At 33.7% G+C, this 23,153-nt stretch overlaps 3 protein-coding genes across 4 annotated transcripts; 2 read left to right on the forward strand and 1 right to left on the reverse strand.

The window, feature by feature from the left end:
* Positions 1-913: 913 nt before the first annotated feature.
* Positions 914-3,862, reverse strand: LOC129881957 (F-box/kelch-repeat protein At3g23880-like). Its single transcript, XM_055956069.1, has 4 exons — positions 3,819-3,862; positions 1,880-2,127; positions 1,765-1,811; positions 914-1,732 (listed from the first exon to the last, which is right to left on the reverse strand). Exons 1-4 carry the CDS (start codon positions 3,860-3,862, stop codon positions 914-916), a joined length of 1,158 nt encoding a protein of 385 aa, XP_055812044.1.
* Positions 3,863-4,167: 305 nt separating this feature from the next.
* LOC129882035 (protein PTST homolog 3, chloroplastic) lies at positions 4,168-14,393 on the forward strand. 2 transcript variants are annotated; one of them, XM_055956153.1, is made up of 13 exons: positions 4,168-4,491; positions 5,943-6,062; positions 6,829-6,962; positions 7,053-7,244; positions 7,878-8,082; positions 9,577-9,634; positions 9,725-9,775; positions 9,911-9,964; positions 10,523-10,642; positions 11,151-11,308; positions 12,660-12,711; positions 13,042-13,174; positions 14,002-14,393. In XM_055956153.1, exons 1-12 carry the CDS (start codon positions 4,343-4,345, stop codon positions 13,138-13,140), a joined length of 1,392 nt encoding a protein of 463 aa, XP_055812128.1. In that variant the 5' UTR covers positions 4,168-4,342; the 3' UTR covers positions 13,141-13,174; positions 14,002-14,393. The 2 variants fall into 2 exon arrangements, with proteins under 2 accessions (XP_055812128.1, XP_055812129.1); XM_055956154.1 differs by having other exon boundaries at positions 7,101-7,244.
* A 2,878-nt stretch (positions 14,394-17,271) lies between these two features.
* On the forward strand, positions 17,272-20,157 carry LOC129882036 (uncharacterized). The gene is made up of 6 exons (XM_055956155.1): positions 17,272-17,662; positions 18,755-18,852; positions 18,973-19,044; positions 19,259-19,383; positions 19,571-19,643; positions 19,792-20,157. The coding sequence occupies exons 1-6, from the start codon at positions 17,356-17,358 to the stop codon at positions 19,894-19,896; spliced, it is 780 nt and encodes a 259-aa protein (XP_055812130.1). The 5' UTR covers positions 17,272-17,355; the 3' UTR covers positions 19,897-20,157.
* Positions 20,158-23,153: the final 2,996 nt, after the last annotated feature.

Below are 23,153 nucleotides of genomic sequence, written 5' to 3' on the forward strand. Positions count from 1 at the left end.
TATACTCTTCAAGTCAGAATATTTATTTCATACGGAGTAGAAAACCACACAGGTTTTAGTCTCCAAAAACAGAATACAGTTTAATAAAAAAAAACAAAATAACAATAATTTCCTTAAGATTGTTAATAAACTGTATTGGAAAATATTAAAACAGTAACAACAACTAAAAGTAATAAAACACAGAATCTGGAAAATTAATGCAAGAACAAAATCGAGCCCACTGACTGCACAGTGTGTCCTTAAGGAAATTATTCCCCTCAAAGTACCCGAGGTTTTGGAATCTTTCCTCTCAGGATAGAACGATTTACTCACCAAAGTAGAGGTACTGCAAATTTTTGGTGACTGCGAACCACTCGAAGGCTGTATATCACACGAATTTAAGAAGTGCAGAAAGAAGAAGAAGAAGATGTTGTTTCAGAATTTTCGTATGGAACATTCGGGTCAGGATTTTCACTTAATTAATTAAATAAATAAATAATATTAATTAATTAAAATTTAAAGGAAATTTGGTCCAAAAAGATTATCAATCAATCAAATCAATTGACCGAAGCCGAAGCCGAAGCCGAGCGAGTGACGACGACGACGGCGCGAGGGGAGACCCTCTTCTTGACCCTTTAGCAACATGAAGGAGTCCTTCTACTTTTAAGTAGGAGACTTTTCATTTCCACCACCTATGTGAGACCAAAACTTATTTAATAAAGCAAGAGAAAACATATTATTTTCCTCTCCACTTCTTTTTCCCTCAATTTCCCATTCAAACTATCAATTAAACCCAACAAAACAATCATCTGGACCAGCTCACATAAATCAAGCTAGGAGTCGTTCCACCGATCTACAGCTGAAGAATAAACAGTGCACTAGTTGTAGGCTTGTCGTAGTTGCTATGTACGATTAGACGAACAACAATAGGTAATCAATCAGTTGTTAGCAAAGAAATGGCTCCAGTTGGACATGAAATAAATAAACTGACAGCTTTGATAAATACATTCATGGTATCACATTGAGGGCATAATACAGATGGTCCTCTAGATGTCGTGAATTTAGAACTAACACATCCGATACGTTTGCAGTGTAGTAACACTTCACAATCCGCAAACATATATTTTGGTCTGGCTGAATAAAAAAGATCAGTATCTCGTAATTTAATCAATTTAGTCCAAGATTCCCTGACACCATAGTCTTTCATTACCAACAACTTAAAAGTGCCCTCCATCCCATAATTACATGTAGAATAAAAGCAAAGCATTCCTCTCAATACTGAAACACCATGGTCTATGAAGACAGAGAGGGTGAATACATCATACATTTGCTCCAATAACGGTACCTCTCCATACTCCTCATTTGAAATATTAAACGAAACGGTAGTATAATAACCAGAGACTGACATAACAAGCCAATGAAATGCTCCATGTATAAATGCCAAATAATACATACCACAATCCCTAAAATCCCTAACACGCTGAATGCTAGTAGGATAACCAATTTTTCTCCAAGAACCACTTTTTAGAGAGAGGAGTTCAATCGAATCATCGAAACTACTACCTGCATTCAGGTTAATTGCAAGGATCTTATAGTCTTCACTAGTTGCATCATATCCCAATCCACATACACAATGTATCACTCGAAAGTCTGGATAGGGAAGTAGTATTGATTCTCTTGTGGACGGGTTCCACAACAAAATTTCCTCATAGTTTCTTCCAGAAGAAACAAGAATAAGAACCAATCCATCACAAGTAGAGTTAGTTAATTGAACTGACAAGTCACCTGATCAATCTCCCTCTGGTCTGTATTATAATTTGACGGGCTCTTCCCTGAAATTCGGCCATTAAAAAAATCAAAACACACACATTGCAGAAAGAAAGAAAGAAAAAGGGGATACCTTTGCAAATTTGATAGGGAAGTACTGATTTCTTCTTCTTCTTGTGTTGGCATCTGGAAAAATTGAATTTTTGGGTAGCTTCTTCCTCTTCTCCATTGCTAATCTGATCAACATTTTCTGTGTTGCTGATAATAATTTGGTTGGAAAGATTAGCTTCTTTTTTTTTTACAATGGATTTCTTCTTCTCTACCTTTGAAGCTTTTGTAATTGCTAAATTTCCATGCACACTTCTTTTTCTTTTGTGCCATCTTTGGAAAATGCTAGGATTTTTAAGTGTTAAAGTTTGTTTTTAGTGACTTTGACTTAATTAAAGGGATTAAATCAAAACTACATTTGATTAAAATAATTTAAAATTTTGGGTATATATTAATATTTCGAAAATTTAGAAAAAAAATTCTTCATTATTTTTTAAATATTTCCTACTCTTTCCCTTTTTTTTTCTTTTTTAGATTTATCTCTTCCTCATCTTTATTTTTTTTCTTTTCCTCTATTTTTTATGGTCTTTTGTTGCCGTTATCATTATCACCGATATTAATTATTTTTTTATTACTCTCTTCTTCTTTTTAGAGATAATTATTCATGATAGTGTCATGAAGAGAAAAGCATTGCTCAATTATTTCTTGATACTATCATCGTATATATATACTCTGACAGTATCATGAATGTATCAAGATCTGAATAACACTGCAGTGAAAATGCTTAACTGTCCTTGATACCTTCTGAATATATATATACTGTGTTGTTATCAAAGAGCAAAAAATAACTAATCACTGAATAAACTGTCCAATTACTTTTTGATACTATCAGAGTATATATGAATGCATATATAATTTGATAGTATCATAAAGAGAAAACAAAACACTATAGTAAAAACATTGCTTAATTATTTTTTGATACCATTAGAGTATATATATACTCTAATAGTATCATGAAGGTCACGCTAAAACAGACATGAGCCTGTTCAAGCGAAGAAGGGGTAGGGCAGTGCTGTAATTTCTTTGGGTCTTTGATTCAATCGGGATAAATAAGTTGGGATAGGTCTAGTTTAAGTAAATAGTTTACTCTCTTGATTTATTTTGCGTAGTTTTCCCTTATTTTCATAACCTGTTGCAACATATATGTAATATGTTGCAATAGTTGCTTGTTGGCCCAATTTGCTTATGGGCCCAATATATATGACCTATATCCGGGCCCGGGCTATACTATCTTTGTGTTTGCACGTAGGAAAAATTGAGTTGGTGGCTAGTTTTCTCCCTACTATTTAAGATATAACCAATTCTTTTTAAAATTATCTAACTTGAGGTCAATATAAGTAAAACAAAGAAAGATAATATTAATATCATAGACGAAGTGCACGAATAAAAGATTTGGAAACCTTAAGTTAAGTATTTATTTTTAGTGAGTAAAATTTACAAGTCTATTCACTTCACAACTTCATATGGGATGTTTAAAGTTTATGTTTAAAGTTTTTGTATGACTGAAATTAAAACAATATATATGATTAAGTTCATTTATTCTTTCCTAAAATTCAGGTGCATATAAATGAAATTTAACTATTTTTCTTGACTTTTTCATAAATGGTTTAATTTAGAGCCCGTTTGGATTGACTTATAAGTTATTTATACGTTGTTTTCAGTTTTTTTGAGTATTTGATTGGTTAATTTAAAATTATTTTGATGGACTTAAAATAAGACCCAATAAATAGTTGTTTTTGTTTGGATGAACTTACTTTAAATAACTTATAAGTTAAAAACAGTTTATAAGTTAAAAAATATAAGTTGGGCAGCACCTACTTATTTTTTTAACTTATAAATAATTTTCAACTTATAAATTATTTAAAATAAATTCATTCAAACAAGCTCTTTGTCAATGAGACTAATTCAAGAAGGTATGATTAAAATTAAGTTAAACATTTTTACCTTTAGCAATATGTGGTTACTTTTGCATGAATAACTTATCTCCAGTAACAATCAATCTAGTCATTTTCTAATGAATCTTAGACTCAAAGAAAATATAATCTAAAAAATGAAATAGCAGAAGTATGAGAAATAGCATAATAAATAATAACTAATATTAGAATAATATCTACAATAAAATAATATAATAATTGAATTACAGAAGTAATACTACAACTAATAGTATAAAAATATAAGATATTATGATACAAAAATATAAATATACTACTAACACGAAATAGAAACAAAATTACAAATCACTCATTTAAATTTAATCGCGTGTCAATACGAGTAACAAACCATTTTCACACAATTGGCAACCACATTCTTTGGAAAAAAGAAGAGTAAAAATGCAGCATTCCAAAAGAGGAAAAAACACTTGTCTTCTTCTCATAATTTTGTTCTTCTTGAATAGTGAAGCTTCTTCTTCAATTTTGCTTCAAAAAAAATCCCCCAAATTCTCAAATGCTGCAAAACCCATCTCGACAATTGCTTTCTCTGCTCTCCAATGGCGTCTCTTTTCCATTTTCCCACTTCCCATAAACTCTTTTTTTCTTCTCCGACTCCTAGCCCTTCTATCTGTACACGCCACAATCATCATTTCTTTCTAATTTGTCGTTCAAAATCACAAATTTGTGCTTCGATTAAAAAACCAAGGTTCGTTTTCGTTACCCTTTTGGGTTTATTATGGTTTTATCTACGTTTTTGTACTATATTTGTGGTCCTTGATACTGAATTGCTTGTAAGTTTTGTTCTTGATACTGATATTTTTTAGCTATGATTGTCTTTTAATGTGCTAATGTGAGTGTTTTTTTCCTTCAATTTTGTTTTTTTTAATGTTTCAATAGGAAATAGAGAATGTATTAAAATCCCCCCTGAACCATCCATGTTTTGCCGCTTTGTGCTCAAACTATTGAGTGCTGTGATTACCCTTGAGCTACAATACAATGTTTGTGGTTCTTGATACTGAATTTTTAGCTGTAAGAGTCTATGAATGCACTAATATGAGTGTTTTTTCTTCAAAGTTTGGTTTTTTTGTTTTTGCTTCAATAGGGAAATAGAGAATGCATTAAAATCCCCCCTGAACTATCCATGTTTTGCAGCTTTGTGCTTAAATTATGGAGTGTTGTGATTACCCTTGAGCTACAATACAATGTTTGTGGTTGTTGATACTGATATTGTGTTTGTGGTTTGGTTCTTGATACTGACCTTTTAGATATAACAACGCCGAGGGGTTTCATCCGTACCCCTTCAACGGAAAATTACCATGTTTATACATGGTTAAAAATACTTTTTTTATGTATATATAGTAGATGTTGGACCCTGTTTGACTTCGTTGTGTGTTTACGACTTCTTTGTGTGTTTACTTCTTCATATTTTGAAACCTGGCTCCTCCACTGGCTATAAGAGTCTTTGGATGCACTAATGTAAGTGATTCTTCTTCAATTTTTGGTTATTTTTTATTCAATAAAGAAAGAGAGAATACATAACAGTGACCTCTGAACTTTCAAGTTTGCAACTTTGTACTTAAAATTATTGAATATTGCTATTATCCTTGAGCTACAATACAATGTTTGTGGTTCTTGATACTGGTACTGTATTTATAGTTTGGTTATTGATACTAACTTTTTAGCTATAAGAGTCTCTGAATGCACTAATGTGAGTGACTTTAAACAGTAACATTATAGTTGGGGGGTAATAGCAACACCCATAGTCTGTTTAAGTATGAAAGTTGCAAAATTCAGGTTAATTTTAATCACACATCCAAGAGTATTTTGGTTTTATCTACGTTTTGTTGTTTGTGCTGTTTTGTGGCTTGGTTCTTGAGAGTGACTTTTTAGCTATGAATATCATTGAATGCACTGATATGAGTGGTTTTCTTTAAATTGCGCTTCAATAATAAATTCAGATTCTTTCATATCATCCATTTGACTGTATTTTAGTTTTACCTAACTGTCTCAGTACTGTGTTTACAGGTAGGTTCTCGATACTGACTAATTAGCTATGAAAATCTTGGTTGCACTAATGCCAGTATTTTTCTCGAAATATATCTTGATCTTACTGAGATGGGTGTTTGACGTTCTTTTTCTTGTTTTGGGTGGATCTAGGGCAAGCCAGAAGGTGAAAAGCAATGATGATCTCTGCAAAGACATCAGAGAATTTTTATCTTCTGTCGGACTTCCGGAGGATCACGTACCCACCATGAAAGAGCTGTCACAGCACGGAAGGTGAATTTGAATGCCATTCATGTTCTTGGTTTTCATTTTCCATCCCCTCTATTTTGCACTAACATTGGTACAATTAAAGGATCTGAATCTATTTAAAAGCTGTATGTATAGATGGCTGCACCTAATTCATGTCAAACTGCAACTAATATTAGCGATGAAAAAGAATTTCTCCTACTGCAAGGTCAAATGAAATAGGACAAATGGAGTTATTTGTATGGTAGCTAGTAGTTAGTTCTAGCTTGATCCTTTTTTTGTTTCCTGTAACATGCCCAATATTTGGTTGGAACACAGGAGAAAGAAGGAAGCAACTGGTTTTTCCTTTAGGATAGGTCTTCTCTAATACAGTTGGGAGGTGATGGTTATCCTTTTTTGGAGATGAATGGATTTGAAGGAACTCATTCTTTTTGTTTGTGATAAGTTGATGGTCAATATTAATAAGACTTCTAACATGAAGTTGATAGCTTATGCTTTTGCCATGTGCTGGGCATATAAAAGGTGCTACGACAAAGGCATGGAAAGTTACTTGTTCTCTGAACTGTGTTGGTTGGGGTGGTTTCTTGAACTTGTGCTTTATTATTTGTCTCTTTAGTGCTTGATTCTATTTCTCTGAACTGTTATACAGTCACCCGAGACAACCATATTTCTTACATCAATGTTACTCCAAAAACTTCTGCTGAAGTGTAAACACTTACAAGAAATAGTCTTTAAGAGACAGATCATTAGTGACATTTTTGCAAGCTGTGTGATTGTCTCATACATTCTACAGGCAAGACCTTGCAAACATCGTTCGAAGAAGAGGATACAAACTTGTCAAGGAGCTTCTCTCAACATCCAAACAACCAACCTATGAATGCATTGGAGAGGATGGCCTTGTTGAGAAAAGTGAAGATGAATTGTTAGGTCAGCACCTCTTGTCCCTGTGTATTATAGGTTGTAACAACATGGCCAATTTTGGATTTTTCTGATTGACAACCTGCTATAAAAGGTCAGATGGGAAGATAACAGACATGGCTGATGATGTTTCCTTACCTAGTGAAGCTTCTGCAGTAGATGACTACACAAATGATATAATTCCTAATTCTGATGAGCAAAATGCTGGTGATCAAGAACCCTTGGGTTATTCTTCCTTGGAGGAAAAGGTGTCCAATGTTATTCAGAATGGAGAACTGGATAGGACAGATGGTAAGTGATGCTACTTCAGGGTGCTTATGTTAAATGACATGAATTGTCTACCTGGGTGACAATACTTGGCACCGTACTTGCACCATAAAGTTTATCGAAATTTGCTCTTTCTAGCAGCTCAATCTAAGCTGTGTTCGTTTTTTTTATAAGGTTTTTTTTTTTGATGTATGGGCAAAACCTCAGCATGCAAGAGTTTATAGATGGTTGGGAATCCGTGTGTTCTTATTTAATTTTCTGCAAAAAGCTACCCTGGAGACATTGAGACTTGCATCTTCCCCTTGCCAAATGTGAGGACGTTGACCTAATAATTATATCTCTACTAATGTTGCCTTTCTCAAAAATAATAATAATTATATCTCTACTAATATTAGATACAATGATCTTCTTTAAAAAAAAATATAAGTTGTGATGCATATTGGATCTGCTGTTCATACTTTTCAAAAAATAATTGTATCTCCTGTTCATTCTGTCCTCCAAAACTAGTTTCCAGTGACCAATATTTGCAACTGGCTAAGGCCTTGGGAAAACTTCCAAGTTCTGGTAATGTGAGCTTGAGTAAATCTATTGGATTCCAAAATGAGATCCAAAGTGTTTGAGTAAATCTAACTGCTCTGTTTTTGCTTGATTTTTCAGATAGTGGCTTTGGAATTTCTCAAGGAGGTGAACAAGTGGAGGGATCTGTTGGAGGACAGAATGTTGTAGAAGCAGAATCTATTACGCCTAAGGAGCATACAGATCTTGTTTGTAAAGATGATGGCGCTGAGATATTTAGCGGAAATTCCATGGCACAATCAACCCGGCATGTTGAACATCCTAGTAGGCAGAGTTCTCCGATGAGGTATGCATTTCTTGCAATATTTAAGCTTCCATCTGAGTAGATTCTTCATTATCCACTGGGCCTTCAGTAAACCATCTTTGGTTCTTCATTGACCCTGCTTCATTTTTTGCAATTGTGTTTACCTATAGACAGATCATACTTTATTAAAGTTGATGCAGGATGAATGTGGAATAATCAGTATACATAAAACCATCGAAGTTCTTTTCGTGTCTCATTCTTGTTGATTTAATAAATCTTCCTTTTGCGTCTCATTCGTGTTGATTCAATAAATCAATCTTTGGCCAAAACATCCCTCAACTATGTTCCGAACCTAAACTTATATCCTTAAACTATTCTTCTGAAAATAAAACATCCTTGGAGTATCCAGAACTTAGCAGCTTTCATCCTGCCGTTAGTTTCTTTAAAAAGGTTAACGGCTCTAACAGAAAAAGGTGAAGAGGACATGACTTCCTCAAAGATATCCTAATTCTGGAACTTTTTTTTCCGGCAACAGCAAAGATGGTTTGGTTGGGAAAGGAGGTTAAAGACATTGGAAATCCTTGAGAGTATATGGTAGTGATAGCGGTGATACAAATGCGAAATGTTTGACTAGGAATTAAAAGTAAAGAGGGAAAGGAAAAAAAGACAGATTTTAATTTTAAGAGTAGTTGGAGTCTTTGTGAGTGAAACACGATCTGAACATGATAGGTTGGTGATTATCTCGTTTTTTCTTTTTCAAGAAATAACTGACGAACTAAACCCTGGTTCACATGAACGCAGGGATGATGCGCAGATTTTGCTTCATACAGAAATAACTAGGTTCCCCAATTTACACCAAGTACTAATTTAGGGCACCAAGAAATGTTTAAATTTAAAAGAGGATAATTGGTGTAAGGCAGAAGCGAAAAATAAACTGTAAAATAACAAGGATTCAAATAAATCCCTTCAGTATACTTCTATAGTCATCTTCTCTGTTCACCAAAAACCCAGTGAAGTTCTTCTTTGTCCCAGAGTTTTGCAGAATCATTCACCTCTTGGTGATCACCTTCACCGGTGGACGAGGCATGTTCTCAGTTTTATCAATCTGGAAGAAAGAGCGTCGAGGAGAGAGAAATAGTTGAAAGCTCAAAAGCTGCTTTCCTTGGTATTTGCTTCTCCATTATGCTACTACTCCACCTAAGTTGGGGGAGGCTCTATGGGAGGAGTCACAGCCGTTAGTTTGTTAAACTAACGGCAGGATGAAACATGATAGTTAAGATGTCGTTTGGATTTGAGGTATATTTAGATGTTTTTGGCTAAAAACTCCATCAAATCCAACTCTATGATTTTCCACGTTCTCTCAACTAGTTGATGACTTTTTCTTCTTTGAAGAGTTTAGATTTCCTGTCCTCTTCTTGTCTATGAACTGTGTTTTCTTACTAGCTCTAAGATAACAGATCAGATATTAATGTAAATATGTTTTTATTCAGGTTATTTCCATCTTTCTGTTATCTGAATGAACCTTGATTTTTGTAGGAATGATAGCCTGTCAACTGAATACTTAACCATGGCTGAAATTAGTGCTGATTCTGAGGTGAGAAAATTCTTCGTTCTGATTGTTTGCTTTTTATTTGATTCCATTCTTGACTTGGAATTTCCTCTGCCTTCATATTTTATCTGTTAGCCCCACAATATGGAGATTCAAGCTGAAATTAATCATCTCAAGTTCATGCTGGTACCGCTCTTTGGACCGTTTTATGTTGAAATTTTTCTTACCTTACTCGGCTTCAATTTTCTTTGTTCAGAGATTTTTTATATACATTTTTCCATAAGAATATCAATGCCTTAAATGGTTTGTTGCTGTTCTTAGCATCAGAAGGAGCTGGAGTTAACTCACTTGAAGCAGCGGATTGAAGAGGAAAAGGTACAATTTCCTTCTTACTCTTCCCCTTCTCCAGGAAAAGAAAAAAAGATAAAAATACGAAGACCTAACTCCCTTTTTGTCTTGCGATAGTAGTTGATATTTTCCTTTTTTCAACTGATAGAAAAAGACACATTTGTTTGCGCTGCAGACATGTTGCCACTTATTTGACATCCTCCTATGTCATCTTAACTATTGGCTTATGATCTCTCATGTTCAGTTTCTTCAATATATCTTGTAATATACTGAGTGTGACTTGACTTTTTGATGACACAATCCTGTACACAATAACACAACTCAACAAAGGACCAGTGGATAAGGGGAACTGGAGTGTTCTTTCTTGGGAACTTGCTCTGGCATTTGAATTGAACTAGTTTATTCATGCTATTGCTATGATCATTAATATTATATTTTGGGATTCACTTCAGCTATTCTGGTCGTGTAATACTGTGATTGTGAGAATTTTACCATAAATTTTGATACATGTAACATGTTACTCAAACGAATAATTGGTTCTTCATGAAGGGGAGAAGTGTAATTTTCTTATATTTTTACTTTCAGCACTTACTGTCTATTATGCAAATCAAAGCTGAAACAGAAATTAGAGAAGCACAAAGACTTATTTCAGAAAAAGATGCAGAGCTAAATGCTGCTGAAGATAGCCTTTCAGGACTGAAGGAGGTATTCAAGCAACCTCTTGTATTAACATTTCCTGAATTTTCAAGATTCTTGGCTACTGCAACTAAAGTATAACATGGAAGAATAATTGGGAAATTACTCCATATAGATGTTGGCTTCATTAAAGGTAATATCATTTAAATAATGAAAAAACACACGATATTCTGTTGCTGAAGCGTGCTTAGGCTGATCAGGGTAGTATATTTGACATAGCAGAAGCAGTAAAAACTTGTGATTTCTCGGAAAAAAGAAAATTAAGAGAAAATTCATAGTGAACTTGAACTATTATATAATGTCTGTAAGTTTGAGTGAAACAAAGGAAACAAGAGATCCTAACTAGAATTTGTGGTCGTCATCAATACAAAAAAGAACAGATAATAAATAAAATAGAAAGAGATCCTAAATAACTAGGAAACTGAAGCCCCACCTCCAACTTTCTGTCCCAAACCAGTGTATCTGGTTCTACTGGTGTAGCCATGGCTTGTTGATGTAGCACATTTGTTTCTATTAGGTTGAAATCCAATATTGGGCAGATGGGGAAAATGTTGAGGTGGCTGGCAGCTTCAATGGATGGCATCATAAAATAAAAATGGATCCACAAGAATCATCAGATCCCATCGGCGAAGATATACAAGCATCATCAGATATCATAGATCCCATTGGCATGAGGTTATTATTCTGTCTATTTCTTTATCTTTGGGGTGATTTTTAACTAGCGGTTTGTCGTTATGTAATTACAGACTTCCTTAGATATGGTATTGTATTTAGGTTTTTCCTATTCATCTCTTACTATCGTTTTGTACTACTTCAAATCTTCAATAACACATTGTTGTTGCGTATCCTTTTCCAGAACAGGAACTCTGTCCAATCAATAATTTGGGTGGCCTGCCGAGTTTTAGGATTAGTAGTGTCTTTCTCTGATCCTGAAGGCTTAAGATATTTGGTGTTCTCTATATGTGTAGTTAATTCTAATCTGGTGTTTTGAAATTTATAGTTCTCCACTGCTAAAACCAACTTTGAGACAATTGGGTAGTGTATATTCGTGCTAAAGTGGAAACTTAGCTACATTTGCACAATAGTAGCAAGGGCATAGCCAACAGGAGATGAGACACTCGCTTTAGTACCATAGTGCCGTCACCAAAGTGCTACTTAAGCGAAGCGAAGCACACAACCTGGTTTTAGCTGAGCACAGGACTAAATTGTCTCTAAGAAGCCTTTAGTAGCTCTGTTGTATACACTTGTACATGTATTACATTCAAGTTTAGTCTATTTACGCACTCTTATCTATTATTTTAAAAAACAAGGATTTCTCCTAAAATTTGAAGTACTATGTAACAGTATTAGTTTATAATAGTTTTAAAGTATGGAGGGGGGAATATCTTGCTACTTTGAAGGATGTTGTTTTGAGATGGAATAAAATAGAAAGCTCAAACAAATGGGTGGAGGAAGTAGGTAAGATTACTTGGTCTGTTGGTCTGTTGAGTGGACCCAACCTCCATTAAATACAACAAAACTTACGCCTATTGATTTGTTAGTCAATTCCTCATCAAATTAGAGCACTATGTAGGGGAATAAGGGAGTTACTCTTTTTATTTTTTTATTTATTTATTTTATGTAAAACAAATTCGATGTATTATTTGTCTGCACTGATGGTGCTGTAAGATATATTGTTGAACTGGGAATCATTAATCATATTGTTTGAACCTTTATCCTCTTCAGTGTTGTTCAGCTTCTGCGTAATGTATGGTGGGGATCCAACAAACCATTTCCTTTTTGAAGTTGTGCCTCTACTGGGTGTTAATCTGTAGTTGGCTTCTTTCCCTGATAGATTTGAACTACTCTTATCTTTTGAGTTGTCATATATTTTCATTTGTTTACAGTAGTCATTTATATGTAAATGCAGCAGAAGAGATCTATGGACTGCCCGCTGACTCAGTTATTATGTATATCTATTGGCCTCAGCCTCCTTTCTGAAAGTCATTGTAATATTATGAATAACATGATAAACTATGCTTTCCAGGAAACCTCGACTTTGGAAAACCGTGTTATGGCTGTATCCAGGGATATATGAGGTACATCATCTACAAACTACTGTACGATAGAGCAATAAAAGCTGGCTGTGTGGTCACTTCTCGCCTCATAGTTGTATTTGGAATAAGTAACTTGGCTTTTGCTTGACATGTATTTGTGTAGTCCATAGACAATGCTATTAGGAGTAAATCTCACTTAAGAAGGACTTCTTAAATTAGAACGTCCTACCACGAGTGCGCAAGTTTAGTCCTTTGATGAGTTTCTATTTATATTATTATTCAATCTTACCTCTGCTTAATAGCTTTTTTGTTCTCCTGCATTAAAGATGTTTGAATGTGTCTTACATTGTTCAAGGACTTTGTTTCGTACAGATAAAATTCGTTGTTGATGATCACTGGACAACTGATCCTCAAAGAGAGTCTGTTACGAGAGGTTCATTACACAATAATGTCCTACGAGTTGATAGATGACTTGGGTATTGCATTCCCAGTTGCACATACAGAGGTAGCTTAGTAGTCTCTTCTGACAACTATGACTTAGAGCCAGCATTCCATTACTTTGTTTTTCTTTGTTTACAACTCTCCCTCCCCCAACCGACTGGAATGCCACCTTCTCCTTTTCTATCTTTTTGGCATCTTTCTTATTGCTCGGCTTCTGAAATGATAACCAAAGAACATAGCTACTGGCTTAGCATTTCTTAGATCCTTTATTGTCGACATTGCTTGCTAATTGCTTAAAGATGATAGTAACCTTGCTCAAATTGATGCAGAAGGCTTGTGTCAGTTACTTGAGTTTGTTAAATTACTTTGCCAAACTATTATTCTCTTTAATAGATTATTATTTACTCGTTAGTAGTATCGATTGAGGTTGAATTTCTCCCTATTTTCTTGCGAAGAAGATATCCTAGTTGCCTTGCGAATTTAGAGAATCTTTTTCGCTTTCTTTAAATGACTTTAACATTCTTACACCTATCTCAGTAATCAAATACTGTTCATGACTGGTGCATCTTCGTTTGAGTGATATTACCTGTCAACATCGGAAGGGTTTTTGCTTACATAAACTGTCACATCAGAATTAATGTTATATCTTGACCATATATTCTTGTAGTTAATTCTGAACATCTTACAGCTCACATTTCAACCAATTTCTTGACTACAATTTGCTGTAACATGTTTGTTTTAGCGAATATAATTCAAAAATGCAGGTGTCAGTTGACATATATTTGCTCTTTTAATCCGTATGAACTTTGGTGTTCTTATTCGTCTTCCTAATATTTGCTAAAAAGTTTTATCCCTCCCCTCCCCAAAACGTGCCTTGACTTTTCCCTGCAGACAATTGCCAGCAACAGTAATGTTCTGGTGTGAAGTTCATTCATGAAAGCTCATGCCGCCGTTACATTGTTGCAAATGAATGAGCCGACACATGCAACTTGAAGATTTTATGTGCTGCTTCCACTTTCAATACATTTCGTCCTATTGAAGACCAAGGCAATGGACTACTGTCACAACTTAACAATCGCTTTTGAGAATGTGATGTGTACATACTTGAGCCATAGGGAGTAAAATAGTAGCCAGCAGGATGATTTTTATGGAATTGCCTGCAAATGGCTATATATTGGACGATGATTCCAGAGTTATTACCATTCTACAATGGTGAAATTCTTGTAAAGATTTTGATGGATTTGCCAGTTTTCACCCTTCAATTCCTTCAATCAAATTTCAGATATACGGTGTCTGAATATTGGGATTATCAAGCCAAACTTCAAATCAAGAAAATCTAACTTTAGACGTGTTTGAACTTCTGATTCCCGCAGTTGAAGTTGATTTTGCTTGAAGTTGATTTTGAAACGGTTAACAAAAAAAAGTTTTGTAATAAGTTCATGGCACTTATTGATTTCTTTGGGATTTTACATATTTGTCCCTTGAACTATGTCTTATCTCTTTTTTAGAAGTTTGTCAAAAACAAGAAATAAATAAATTCCAGAAAGTTTACCAATGTCAGTCCACAATTTATTTATTTTGATTTTTCATTTGGTGTCCGTATTTATATTGGAGTCCGATTAAATTTGAATTTGTCACTAGAAAGTTTCAAATTGGGTGTAAAGTGTTTTCTAACAATGATGATTTCTTATGCAGAGTAATTCGAATTCGAGACCTTTAATTAATAAAAAGGAGTACTTATTTATATCGAAACTCGATTAAATTTGAATTTGTCACAAAAAAATTCTACATTGAGGTGTAAAGTATTTTTCTAACAATGATAACTCTTTATTCGGGACAAGGATAAAAAGAAATATCACTGGGCCTCTTGGGATACACTTAGTTTTCCTTATGAGGAGGGTGGTATTGGAGTCAAAAATCTGGAAGATGTTTGCTTATCCCTTCAATACAAACAATGGTGGACTTTCAGGTCTAAAAGAACTCTACGGGGAGACTTCCTTAAAGCAAAATATTGTCAAAGAGCCCACCCAGTTATAAAGAAATGGAATACTTGGCAATCCCTCAAGTGGAAGCATATGATGATTAACAAAGCTAACATTGAACCTCATATTAAATGGTCCATCAACTCTGGTGACTGCAGCTTTTGGTGGGACAATTGATTATGGGATGGTCCTTTAGCTTATCATAATGAATATATTACAAGATTGAACAACACTACTGCGTCAAAATATTTGAACAATGGGGACTGGACTGAGGAGAAGGTCAGACAACATGCCCCTCAACAGCTTGTAGATAGAATTCTTAATGCAAATTTCATATACCAACCAAATAAGAAGGATCAAGCCTACTGGACCCCAAATACTCAGGGAAACTTCACTTGTGCCTCAGCCTGGGAGCTGGTCAGGAAGAAAAAAACAACAACAATGACTGCTAGTAATATTTGGCATAACCACATCCCCTTTAAAGTCTCCTTTTTGATGTGGAGGGCACTCAGATTCAAATTGCCAATCAATGACAAGCTTATCTCTTTGGATATGATCCTGTAGCTTGTTCTTGCTGTCACAGGGCTGGTTTGGATGATATTGATCACATATTTGTGTCTGGCAATTTTGCTAAGCACATATGGAAGCACTTTTTCAGTTTCTGGGGGATACAACACAACACTGCCCCCCTGAACAACTTACTGATTAAATGGTGGATTACCAAGACCAACAATGACATTCACATGTTGATGTTTCAGGCTACCCCTATATTTGTCTGTTGGAACCTATGGAAAAATAGGTGTGCTAGTAAGTATGGAGGCAAGAAATCCAACATCTCCAGAGTCATATACTCCATCACCAAAGACTTGTATATGCTGGTTATTACAGCATATCCTCAAATCAATTGGCCTAGCACCTGGAAAGACTTGGTTCTTAAGGTGGAAAACTGCAGTCATGACATGAAGGTGATTCAAGTCAACTGGTACAAACCTCATCATACTATGGTTAAACTAAACACTGATGGGAGTACTTTAGATAACCCCGATAAAATTGGAGTAGGTGGGATCTTAAGGGATCACAAAGGCAATTTGATCTATGCCTTTGCTACTCCCTTAGGGGTGGGCTTTAACAACCAGGCAGAGATGCAAGCTGCAGTGATAGGTTTGACTTGGTGTATCCAACATGGTTGTAGTAGAATCATTCTTGAAACTGACTCAGAGATGCTGCTAACATGGCTGAAGCAAGATAGCACACCACCTTAGAGCATCATACAGTACATTAAAGAACTGCAGGAGCTTATCAAATTGATTGATCAGTTCCAATGCAATCATATATATAGTGAGGCAAATTTTCTAGATGACACTCTTTCAAAATACAGTCACAGCATTGACACTACTCATCAATTTTATAGCTTCCAGTAGCTGCCACAAGAAACCAAAGGGTACTTCAAGCTTGACAAGATGGGAATGACATATTTTAGAAGAAGGAAACTTAGGAGGATCAAACAACCACCTTGATTTGGTATACTTGGTTTTCTGATATGGAAGTCTCTATGTCTAATGTTGGATGCTCTTTCCTATTCAATTTAGCTATTTCTTATTTTAAGTTAAAGCTCCTTTGAATAGGCTTAGGTTTATGATTTTCTTCTTCTTTTATTGTAAGGGGAGAGTCACCCTCATTTAATGCTTTTCTAGATATTTGTATCGAGAGGAGTCCTCTCTTTTAGATGCTTAGTATCTAGGTTTACATTTTGATTGTATTGGGGATGAGTCGACTAACCTTAGTAGGTATTACCTTATGAACCACCTATTATCGGAGGTAAGGTTTATGTTCCCCTCCTTTGTATTTTTGTATTTGATTTATGTTAAGATTTGGAGGTGTTTGACTCAACCCCTGATCGCTACAAGGGATAAAATCTTTGAATTAGGTCTGTTAATTAAAAAAATAAATAACATTTTATTCAAAAAAATTCAAATTCGAGACCCCAAACTAAAAATGAGTTACTTTATCACGACTTCTTGGTTCTTAGTCCACAATTGTGCCATCCCATTTATACTGAAGAAGAACCAAACAACTTTTGTAAAGTAGCTAGTGCTTATGGTCACCACGTGTAATAATATCTTAGCATATTTCATTTTATATGTATAGTCGTGTCACTTTCTTTGCCTTTCCCAATTATTCTTATCTCCAACAACTACTACTTCATAAATAGTCCAACAAACCAATTGTTTCTTGAAAATTAATCACTTTTTTTTTGGCACCAATGGCTAATATGGTGAATGCTTCACCAATTGCATTCACAAAATACCCTTCTTTTTCTTTACTTAATTATCAACCAATTATTTCTTCTAAAAATTCCAGTAGATCTTTGAAAAATGAAACAAAAAGGTGGTGTTTTTTAGCTCCTCCTTTAGCTTACAAGAAGTTGAATTGTGAAGATATTGTTGATGTAAAAATAGTTGAATTAGAAAAAGAAGAAAATGAAGTGGAAGAAAAGTCTTTTACTAATGAGACATTTTTGTATTCATTCAATCCTTTGCCATTGATGTATGTTGCTGCTCTTCCTGCAGGTAAATGCTCTTTCTCTACTGCTTTTATCTTTACTTACAACAACAACATATCGGATAGCGACGAATTCAGAATTTTCGTTAAAGTAGTTTGAAAAATAAAAATATAGTGATTGTGATTTTAATTTAGAATCTCGAGGTAAATTTTCAATCCCAAACAAGTGCGCCAACCTCTAGTGTTGTATTTAAGGAATTTAAAATATTTATATAAATAAAAAACTAAAAAAATTATATTATTTATATAATGTAGTTTTCGTAAGGGGGTTCGGGTGAACATCCTCGGACCCCCTAGATCCGCTCCTATCCGGGACGGCGAAAAGTAGGCCGGATCTTACCTCTACCTTTGTGGTATATAAAAAGATTGTTGTCGATAAACTCTTGACTGAATATATGTATATATATTGTTTTGGAACAATTTGAAAGAAATGCAAGAGTAATCTTATACACGTGATGCTAATTTGAATTGGCTGGAACAACAACATGACTAGTATAATTCCACAAGTGGAGTTTGGGGAGGGTAGAGTGTACGGAGACTTGCCCTACTTCGTAGAGATGTGTAGAGATAGGGATGTTGTTTCACGAGAAAACCTCTCTCAAGTAAAGCATCTCAAAGTTGTTTGAAAAAGAGAATACAGAAATAAAAGCAATAACAACAACGAAATACAAAAAAAGGACAGTAGCAACAATGAACTAATGCGAGATAATTGAAGCACAATAAACACAAATGTTAACAACAATCGACGAATAAGAAACTACGAGAATAGTGCTAATACTACTGGTAAGAGAGTAGGTCAGATGCGACCACCTATCCTACTCGAAAATAGTTATAATACGAGTCTGTTTGGTATGGGAAAAGTCATTTTTCTGGTTTTTAGTGACTTCCTTTACTTATATATAGGGCCTCTGTGTATTTTGACAACAAAAAATATCGATTATATGACTTAGGACCAAACTGATCACTTTTTGGAATACATTAAGGACTATTTCCGTCATGTTTATACATTAACGATCAAATGGAACGAACATTAAGGATCATTTTCTAAACACTTAAGACATTGTTATTAATAACTCAAAATGTTTGTTATTTTGATTCAGCTGGAACTATAAGGTCTCTGTTTGGGCCATTTGTTGAGCTTGTAAAGTCATGGAATCTACCTGATTGGCTTGTACATTGGGGACATCCTGGTAACATGGTATGTTTTCTTTCTCTCTCGATCGGAAAAGAATCAAGAGAAAAAAAGAAAGAATCGGAATTGATGATAGATTTCTCGAAGCAAACAAACGCTAAATAGAACAAATTTTCATTTTTTCAGGCTGTTGTGCTCTTTGCTATGGGTGGTTATGGAACTTACCTTGGTTTTCGGATACGATTTTCCGATGATGTGGTAAGAATTGAGAAACGTCGTTATCATCCTATTCCCTTCGTCCAACTATTATGCCCCTTTATGACGAGTCATATAGCTTTTTATGCATCTGTTATGGTTACCTCATATATTCCTCCTTTTCTTTTGGTATGATTTTGCTTACTATACTTGTGGTTGTATTGTATTGTTAATTACTCTTGTTGCCATTCGGTCTTTATTCAATGGTTATTCGTAGGAGGAAAAGGCAAAAGCCAAAGATTTGCATCCAAAACTTCTAGGAGGAATGTTCTTCTTCTTTGCTCTCGGAGCTACCGGTGGAATAACATCCCTGCTTACTTCTAATAAGCCTATTCTTGAAAGGTAATACCTTATTTAGGCATGTGTTCGAAAAAATTTCATGATTTGTTGGTCAAAATGTTTCAAACAACATTTTGTTTAGGAAAACCAAGTTCCTTAAAAATCAATGAAAACGACTTCCTCAGTAAAAGTAGGGAAAACAAGTTATGTAATTAGTATGTCACGCGCTGATTTTCTGTTTTTGTTGCAGTCCTCACGCTGTCACAGGTTTTATTGGCCTTACCCTTTTGACTGTACAAACCATTTTGCCTACACTATTCGAGGTAAATCCGCTCAATTTGTTCAAATTTTAACACTTATATCATCAAGAAAACGACTTCTTCTCTATTTTCTATCGTATAAGTACCTAATTCGGGATTGAGACGTAGTTGACTGATCGTTATTAATATTATGTTATCCTGAATTGTTCAGGGAAATCCCGGATTGAGGAATGTTCATGGGATATTGGGAAGTGGTATAATGACATTGTTTCTTGTGCACGCGTTCCTTGGACTTCAGCTAGGTTTAAGTTACTAAAACTAGTCGATTCATGATGAACGATCAAGAAATAGCCTGTTGGGATATACTCGTTTTTTGTTTCGATAAACGTTTTATTTAGAGCTGAGAAAAAAATACTATTATTTGGCAATTATAGAGAAAGAATTGTTATTGAAGTGTAGTTCAAATTTGATATAAAGGTTATAAATTCAGAAAGAATAAGTCAGATTGGTGATGAAAAATGAGATAGCAAGTCATGTTATGTTTCTGTAGTCAATTTGTTACTATTAAGTCTCAATTTTTTTAAAATTACAGATGTGTCAATAAGAAAATCCAAATCTTGACACAATTTTAAATTTAAAGCTCCTTATACTTGTTAAGTTTAAAATTATTAATGATAATTTAAGTCAAGATTTCTTGTTAATTTGTTGATACATTCATGTTAACTATTCTATTATAATAGTAATAAAATAAGCTTATCCATGCTTAAAATTATTCGAACATATAGTTAACCAACTATGTCCTACAATTTTGAATGTGCACAAGTAGGCACTTTAATTTATATTTATATAAAATTGAATAAGTAGATACACATTTTTTATATGGCATAATACACGTAAGACGTCACATAGGACACAAAATTGTCATGTAGGATGTCATGTAGGAGAGCATAGATGTCAGATGAAATCAAGTTAAAGAGCATATTCATGTATTATGCCTTTATTATATTTGTACATTTTACATGCAATGCAATATCCCTTTTAAACTTTATTAGTGCAATCATCCTTTTATATAAATATTATTAGGGGTCTTATATGACTCAAAAATTGATGACCTATCCAAAATCTTATCGATTGGCACAAGATAACTTTATATTGGCTTGATTTTAGCTCAAGCCAACTTAACTCATTTTTCAAGTGGTCTCCAATTTAGCTTAATTATATATACTAACTCATCTTAAGGATTTACTTTAATTTGTAATACTTTTTTTTTATGGCTCAGAATTAGGTCTCAGATCTTGGTCAAGGCTTGGGTCATGAGTCTAATTAGGTCACGGGTGATGGTTAGAGTTTGGGTCACGGGTCATGATTAGATTTAAAGTCCTCAATCAAGATCGAATTTCAAATTAGGAATGAGTCTCAAATTAAGATTGGGTCGAGGTCATGTCTCATGTCAAGGTCAGGGTTAGGATTCGGTCTCATGTAAGGGTTGATTTTCTAATCAAGATTGGAATCAGATTTTGAGTTTCGAGTCAGAATCAAGTCTTGTTGGAAAAAGTAGGCCTTTCAAATTTTATTGGATTAAGTTGAGCGCATGCCATGACTTCAATCATATTTTTAGCCCATTAATATCAAATTAATGATTACGATATATATATATATATATATATATATATATATATATATATATATCAGAAAATGAAATATAAATTTAACTCAACTTTAAGTTGCTCGTGATCAGATGAAATTTATTCAAGATCATATAAAAAAAATCAAGTCTTTTATCCCATCATCGATATGAGACTCAACACCTCTCATACCACTCAGTCCTGTCAATTAGAGAGTGGTTGAATCTCAATACTGATAAACCAAAGAATTGAAATGAAAATAACTAATACTATAATAAAATAAATGGAAAAGGATAAAAAACGACCTTAAACTATTTAAAATGAACAAAAATGTCTTTCATTTATAGTTTGCTCCAAAAATACCCCTATTGTTACAAAATGTGTCAAAATGCCATTTTTTGAATAAATAAATTTATCTTTTAAAAAATAAATAAATCTTGTTCCTTATAAAAATATTACGTATTTTTAAGTAACTCTATTCTTGTTTTCTTTCTTTTTAAACCACTTTAAGTAATAAAAATGTAGGGATATTTTTTTCTTTTTAATCTCATTTTATCAATTAAAATAGAATAATTTCATGCACTTTAAGTTTTAATGGATAATATATGTCATATATATAAGATCATAATAAATCCATCATTAATTTTTATTCAAATAACGATAAAAATAATTATAATAAAATAAGAAATATTTTTAATTTTTTATTTTTTTTCTAATTGAAGTAGAATAAACATTTGCTAATAAAAGAAATATTATTAGGGAAAAAATGTGTTCAAAAAGAAAATAAATAATATATTTATTTTAAAAAGTGCTTTTTTGACCCATTAAATAATAATAAGAACATTTTTGGATCAAAAATATTGACGGCAAGGGTATTTTTGAACAAACAATAAACGGAAGATATTTTTATTCATTTCACATAATTTAAGAGTATTTTTAACCCTTTTCCGTTAAATTTCACTAACTTACCCTCAAGAATAGTACATGATAAGACGAGGATCATCTAAAACAATATAAAGAAATCAAGTCTTCTATTTCGATAACCTAGGTAAAGATTAACAAACTTTTTACTATTGAAAATAGTATAAATACACAGTACGAGCAAATTTATATCATAATTGTATTTATAATGACATTAGTCCAGATTGATTGTTTTGAAGTGAAGGGCTTTTTCCTACCAATGAGTATAAATATCTAGTCTTACGGAACCATTTTTTTAGTAATAATAAAATTATTATAAGTTTATTTTAAAGAAAATATTATATAATACATTTTAATTTATTTGTCTTACTTTTTTTTTAGTTTGCTTTGAAAATGTTTCTTTTTTTTTGTCAATTTTTAAATTTAACTTTTCACTTTACATGTTTAAGACTAAAAGATTAAAATACATTTTGGTATATATATATCTTTAGTTTAAGATCATGAGATTTGGAACTCTTATTTACTTTTTTTTTAATTTAGTGTCAAGTAAAAATCGGACAAAATATTAAAAGGAATATTTGCTAAAAAGTTTTATCCCTCCCCTCCCGAAAACGTGCCTTGACTTTTCCCTGCAAACAATTGCCAGCAACAGTAATGTTGTGGTTCATTCATGAAAGCTCGTGCAGTCCGTGGATCATGTAGCTGTTATATTGTTGCAAATTAATGAGCCGAGCCATGCAACTTGAAGATTTTATGTGCTTCTTCCACTCTCAACGCGATTCGTCCTATTGAATACCAAGGCAATTGACTACTGGTATAACTTAACAATTGCTGTTGAAAATGTGATATGCATATAACTGATGAGAATGGAATGTTGATTTGGGATGGAGAATGTGTGATGGATGATGTAGAGCTTACCAGGCAAGATTCAGCCGTAGATTACATCGGAGATTCGACCCGGCAAGATTCAGCCGTCGGAGATTCTGCCAGGCAAGATTCAGCAGTAGATCACACCGGAGATTCTGCC

This window comes from Solanum dulcamara, chromosome 3 (genome assembly GCF_947179165.1).
Source record: "Solanum dulcamara chromosome 3, daSolDulc1.2, whole genome shotgun sequence".
Lineage (NCBI taxonomy): Eukaryota > Viridiplantae > Streptophyta > Magnoliopsida > Solanales > Solanaceae > Solanum > Solanum dulcamara.

Coding starts and splice junctions, on each gene's coding strand:
- LOC129881957 (XM_055956069.1), bottom strand. CDS start 3,862: ATGACTAGATTGATTGTTACTGGAGATAAGTTATTCATGCAAAA. Junction 2,128..3,818: donor GATAAGTTATTCATGCAAAA/GTAACCACATAT, acceptor CATTTTCCAAAG/ATGGCACAAAAGAAAAAGAA. Junction 1,812..1,879: donor TCCCTATCAAATTTGCAAAG/GTATCCCCTTTT, acceptor GCCGAATTTCAG/GGAAGAGCCCGTCAAATTAT.
- LOC129882035 (XM_055956153.1), top strand. CDS start 4,343: ATGGCGTCTCTTTTCCATTTTCCCACTTCCCATAAACTCTTTTTTTCT. Junction 7,245..7,877: donor AGAACTGGATAGGACAGATG/GTAAGTGATGCT, acceptor TTGATTTTTCAG/ATAGTGGCTTTGGAATTTCT. Junction 10,643..11,150: donor GCCTTTCAGGACTGAAGGAG/GTATTCAAGCAA, acceptor TGTTTCTATTAG/GTTGAAATCCAATATTGGGC.
- LOC129882036 (XM_055956155.1), top strand. CDS start 17,356: ATGGCTAATATGGTGAATGCTTCACCAATTGCATTCACAAAATACCCT. Junction 17,663..18,754: donor TGTTGCTGCTCTTCCTGCAG/GTAAATGCTCTT, acceptor ATTTTGATTCAG/CTGGAACTATAAGGTCTCTG. Junction 18,853..18,972: donor GGGGACATCCTGGTAACATG/GTATGTTTTCTT, acceptor TCATTTTTTCAG/GCTGTTGTGCTCTTTGCTAT.